The sequence below is a fragment of the Panulirus ornatus genome, chromosome 20, assembly GCF_036320965.1.
Source record: "Panulirus ornatus isolate Po-2019 chromosome 20, ASM3632096v1, whole genome shotgun sequence".
Lineage (NCBI taxonomy): Eukaryota > Metazoa > Arthropoda > Malacostraca > Decapoda > Palinuridae > Panulirus > Panulirus ornatus.
Window position 1 is genome coordinate 68,671,990 of NC_092243.1, and position 6,241 is coordinate 68,678,230.

Below are 6,241 nucleotides of genomic sequence, written 5' to 3' on the forward strand. Positions count from 1 at the left end.
GAGAGGGTGAAGGCATGTACAGAGCATCAGACTGGGGAAGAGCAGTGTGGTTTCAGAAGTGGTAGAGGATGTGTGGATCCGGTGTTTGCTTTGAAGAATGTATGTGAGAAATACTTAGAAAAGCAAATGGATTTGTATGTAGCATTTATGGATCTGGGTAAGGCATATGATAGAGTTGATAGAGATGCTCTGTGGAAGGTATTAAGAATATATGGTGTGGGAGGCAAGTTGTTAGAAGCAGTGAAAAGTTTTTATCGAGGATGTAAGGCATGTGTACGAGTAGGTAGAGAGGAAAGTGATTGGTTCTCAGTGAATGTAGGTTTGCGGCAGGGGTGTGTGACGTCTCCATGGTTGTTTAATTTGTTTATGGATGGGGTTGTTAGGGAGGTGAATGCAAGAGTTTTGGAAAGAGGGGCAAGTATGAAGTCTGTTGGGGATGAGAGAGCTTGGGAAGTGAGTCAGTTGCTGTTCGCTGATGATACAGCGCTGGTGGCTGATTCATGTGAGAAACTGCAGAAGCTGGTGACTGAGTTTGGTAAAGTGTGTGAAAGAAGAAAGTTAAGAGTAAATGTGAATAAGAGCAAGGTTATTAGGTACAGTAGGGTTGAGGGTCAAGTCAATTGGGAGGTAAGTTTGAATGGAGAAAAACTGGAGGAAGTAAAGTGTTTTAGATATCTGGGAGTGGATCTGGCAGCGGATGGAACCATGGAAGCGGAAGTGAATCATAGGGTGGGGGAGGGGGCGAAAATCCTGGGAGCCTTGAAGAATGTGTGGAAGTCGAGAACATTATCTCGGAAAGCAAAAATGGGTATGTTTGAAGGAATAGTGGTTCCAACAATGTTGTATGGTTGCGAGGCGTAAGCTATGGATAGAGTTGTGCGCAGGAGGGTGGATGTGCTGGAAATGAGATGTTTGAGGACAATGTGTGGTGTGAGGTGGTTTGATCGAGTAAGTAATGTAAGGGTAAGAGAGATGTGTGGAAATAAAAAGAGCGTGGTTGAGAGAGCAGAAGAGGGTGTTTTGAAATGGTTTGGGCACATGGAGAGAATGAGTGAGGAAAGATTGACCAGGAGGATATATGTGTCGGAGGTGGAGGGAACGAGGAGAAGTGGGAGACCAAATTGGAGGTGGAAAGATGGAGTGAAAAAGATTTTGTGTGATCGGGGCCTGAACATGCAGGAGGGTGAAAGGAGGGCAAGGAATAGAGTGAATTGGATCGATGTGGTATACCGGGGTTGAGGTGCTGTTAGTGGATTGAATCAGGGCATGTGAAGCGGCTGGGGTAAACCATGGAAAGTTGTGTGGGGCCTGGATGTGGAAAGGGAGCTGTGGTTTCGGGCATTATTGCATGACAGCTAGAGACTGAGTGTGAACGAATGGGGCCTTTGTTGTCTTTTCCTAGTGCTACCTCGCACACATGAGGGGGGAGGGGGATGGTATTCCATGTGTGGCGAGGTGGCGATGGGAATGAATAAAGGCAGACAGTGTGAATTGTGTGCATGGGTATATATGTATGTGTCTGTGTGTGTATATATATGTATACATTGAGATGTATAGGTATGTATATTTGCGTGTGTGGACGTGTATGTATATACATGTGTATGAGGATGGGTTGGGCCATTTCTTTTGTCTGTTTCCTTGCGCTACCTCGCTAACGCGGGAGACAGCGACAAAGCAAAATAAAAACAAAAGAAATATATATATATATATATATATATATATATATATATATATATATATATATATATATATATATATATGGACTTGTTTCGCTTAAAAAAATAGGTACAGTGATTTGATACATGTATATGGGTCTCTTGTATCAGATAAATTTCATAAAATTCAGTGTAGAATTTCTCGTTAGTTCTTTCCGTCCCTGTGTTTTTAAAACCCCAAGCTTACCAAACGCCCGCCAAGCTGTACCTTAAGACAACTAAACACGTTAAGAATCATCAGTAAATGATATGTGTATTTCTTCTAACCTCAAGTGACGCTGAAGGACACGAAGTGCTCCGCCTACAAGCGCAGGGATGGAACCATCCAACTCCAGGCGGAGGTCATCTCCAAACAAGCCTTCGACCTTCCTCGAATCAACTACAAGTATAATGGCAAGGAATATACTTACGCTTACGGTGTTGAAGTGAACACTAAAGCTGAGTTTGCTGAGGTAAATGAATATGACCCCCGTTGTGAATGTTCGGGGGAGTTTCCCGATTGCTGACGTACAATTGTGTCTTTGTGATGCTGAGCACCGCCTCAGACGGGTGTGTGTGTGTGTGTGTGTGTGTGTGTGTGTGTGTGTGTGTGTGTGTGTGTGTGTGTGTGTGTTATTAAGCTATTTGTACTATATAGTGAGGGAGTTCTTAACTGGTGGGGACCCCATCTCTTGAAGATTCTCTATCATACAACTTTTTAATATCGACGTCTCCTCTCTGTTTCAACCATGGCCTCAGTCACTATGTTCCAAACGTCCACATCTTCTTTAACAAGTTCCTTGCTTGATTTCATGTTATGTTCTCTTAACTGCTCTATCAGGGAAGGGGGCCAAGTGAGGATATTCCCTCAAAGGCCCAGTCCTCTGTTCTTAACGCTACCTCGCTATCGCGGGAAATGGCGAATAGTATGAAAAGAATATATATATATATATATATATATATATATATATATATATATATATATATATATATATATATATACATATATATATATATATATATATATATATATATATATATATATATATATATATATATGTGTGTGTGTGGTGTGAGGTGGTTTGATCGAGTAAGTAACGTAAGGGTAAGAGAGATGTGTGGAAATAAAAAGAGCGTGGTTGAGAGAGCAGAAGAGGGTGTTTTGAAATGGTTTGGGCACATGGAGAGAATGAGTGAGGAAAGATTGACCAAGAGGATATATGTGTCGGAGGTGGAGGGGACGAGGAGAAGAGGGAGACGAAATTGGAGGTGGAAAGATGGAGTGAAAAAGATTTTGTGTGTTCGGGGCCTGAACATGCAGGAGGGTGAAAGGAGGGCAAGGAATAGAGTGAATTGGATCGATGTGGTATACCGGGGTTGACGTGCTGTCAGTGGATTGAATCAAGGCATGGGAAGCGTCTGGGGTGAACCATGGAAAGCTGTGTAGGTATGTATATTTGCGTGTGTGGACGTATGTATATACATGTGTATGGGGGTGGGTTGAGCCATTTCTTTCGTCTGTTTCCTTGCGCTACCTCGCAAACGCGGGAGACAGCGACAAAGCAAAAAAAAAAAAAAAAAAAAAAATAAAATATATATATGTATATATATATATATATATATATATATATATATATATATATATATATATATATATATATATATATATATATATATTCCTATGAGTCCACGGGGAAAATGAAACACGATAAGTTTCATTTTCCCTGTGGACTCATAGGAATATCTTGATGACGCGCAAAATTCTAATCCTTTCCAATATATATATATATATATATATATATATATATATATATATATATATATATATATATATATATATATATATATATATATAAAACCACAAGATTTCCCCCACCCCACATATTTAGAGACAGAAGTGTCACATGGATGTCTGTTTCTCTGCAGCTGGTGAAGATGAACGTGCAGACTGGTGAGACATGGTTGTGGCGTGAGGAAGGCAAGTTGGTGAGCGAGCCAGTGTTCGTGGCGACCCCAGGAGGCACGAGGGAAGATGACGGCGTGGTGCTCTCCACTATCATAGCCAAGGTCAGGACCAGCAGGTGTTGGGTCAAGCTACAGAGGTTACAGCCTCATAGATAAGGTCAGGACCAGCAGGTGTTGGGACAAGCCCACTTGTCTGTCATCTGCATCCTATGGAAAGCTGTTCTCGTGTTCATGGCTCAGACAGAATTGAGTCATTTGGATCAAAATGTTTCATTTTCCTTACACTTGTTTTTGTTGTTGTTTATCCATGACTTGTTCCTCCATCTGCATACATAGTCTTATGATGTCAATTCCTGTTTGTACTGTACGTTCAACATCTCACTTTCAATCACCTGGATTACTTTTTTTTGATAATATTTATTCCTTATTCCCATAATGCCTCAGGACTCCACATTTCATCTTATTAACTTCGTCTTTTGTAATCTCTCTTGTCCAAAGAATTTCCTCTGTTCTTCATTACGGTTTCTATCACACACTCTCAAAACCCACCATCATCAGTTGTCTGGTTCTCGGTTTCTATCACACTCCCATAACCCACCACCACCATCATCAGTCGCCTGGTTCTCGGTTTCAATCACACTCCCATGACTCACCATCATCATCAGTTGTCTGGTTCTCGGTTTCTATCACACTCCAATGCCTCACCATCATCATCAGTTGTCTGGTTCTCGGTTTCTGTCACACTCCAATGCCTCACCATCATCATCAGTCGCCTGGTTCTCGGTTTCCATCACACTCCCATGACTCACCACCATCATCAGTTGTCTGGTTCTCGGTTTCTATCACACTCCAATGCCTCACCATCATCATCAGTTGTCTGGTTCTCGGTTTCTGTCACACTCCAATGCCTCACCATCATCATCAGTTGTCTGGTTCTCGGTTTCTATCACACTCCCATAACCCACCACCACCATCAGTTGTCTGGTTCTCGGTTTTCTATCACACTCCCATAAACCACCACCATCATCAGTCGTCTGGTTCTCGGTTTCTATCACACTCCCATGACTCACCACCATCATCAGTTGTCTGGTTCTCGGTTTCTATCACACTCCCATGACTCACCACCATCATCAGTTGTCTGGTTCTCGGTTTCTATCGCGGGCCGAGCTGCTGGACGACCAGAAAAAAAACCACACCAACACCCCCTTTCGTGAGCAGGACCCCATGAGGAATGTGGGTAGATCAACTGTGATGTATGAATGCGATGGTTGGGTCTCATATTTACTGATCATCTTCACCTGACCATCTCCCTAAGCCAGTTACTGTCCCTTCAGTTCAGTGTTTCATACCAAGGAACGAGCGGGTATGTTCTAGGTATAGTGGTCTAAATCGGCCAGTTACTGTCCCTTCAGTTCCGTGTTTCTTACCAAGGAACCAACGGGTATGTTCTAGGAATAGTCGTCTAAGTCCACAATCTGTGCCACAGCTGAAGACAGCTCTTTGTCCTCAGGCGGATCCGAAGTTCGTAGCGTTGCTGGTGTTGGACCCGGAGACGTGGACTGAGATGGCTCGGGTTGAGTTCCAGGCTTGTGGGACCGTCCCGTCCACCTTCCACGGCCAGTTTGCTGCCGCTGACCAAACGGTTCATCTTTATTAGAGGACCTTTGAACATCTGCTCTCCAGTACAAGACCTTTGAACATCTGCTCTCCAGTACAAGACCTTTGAACATCTGCTCTCCAGTACAAGACCTTTGAACATCTGCTCTCCAGTACAAGACCTTTGAACGTCTGCTCTCCAGTAAAACACCTTTGAACATCTGTTCTCCAGTACAAGACCTTTGAACATCTGCTCTCCAGTACAAGACCTTTGAACACCTGCTCTCCAGTACAAGACCTTTGAACACCTGCTCTCCAGTACAAGACCTTTGAACACCTGCTCTCTATCAGAAGACCTTATGACACCTGCTCTTTCTATACACCCTTGAAAGTGATTCTAATAAGTTCCAGATGATGCCAGACTGGGTGAGTGATGCTGTGGTCATATGGAGAAGAAATTACAATGTTTTCGTGCAGAAAACATTGTTGATATCAATGTTTCTCTGAACAATTTGTGTAGATAATAATCATGCCTTTATCATCAAGTCGCATAATCATAATTTGACTAGATATGAACTATATATTCACTGTGATATTGTTATACATTGAGAGTGCTCGCCATGTAAAATGTATAAACTCAATAAAAGCGTCGAAAGCAGTGTAGACACCATGACATGTCGCAATGGACCGACTGGGGATCTCGGAAGGGGAAATCAAATCATAATCTTAAAGAACATTAAAAAAAAAAATGTTCCTGAGGGTGAAAGCGAATAGTGAAGGACCACCGTGGTGTAGCGGTTAGCGTTGCTGACTCTGGACGCATTCACGAATCCGCGTAGATTCGAACCCAAGTTGCTGTGGTTGGCACACACTTCATCTCCCACCTATTCATCTCTCACACCCATTCTCTAGTTGTCATGTGTAATTCACCGAAACCACAGCTCCCTATCCACAACCAGACCCCACACATACCTTTCCATGGTTTG

General features: G+C 42.8%; 1 protein-coding gene across 1 annotated transcript in view; it reads left to right on the forward strand.

Moving 5' to 3' along the window:
• LOC139756101 (carotenoid-cleaving dioxygenase, mitochondrial-like) overlaps window positions 1–5,920 on the forward strand; it is a 31,202-nt gene extending 25,282 nt beyond the window's left edge. Inside the window, exons 10-12 of the mRNA XM_071675172.1 lie at window positions 1,989–2,167; window positions 3,621–3,761; window positions 5,170–5,920. Coding sequence (XP_071531273.1) covers window positions 1,989–2,167; window positions 3,621–3,761; window positions 5,170–5,316 — 467 coding nt within the window. The 3' untranslated portion in view covers window positions 5,317–5,920. The remainder of the gene's footprint in view (window positions 1–1,988; window positions 2,168–3,620; window positions 3,762–5,169) is intronic.
• Window positions 5,921–6,241: the final 321 nt, after the last annotated feature.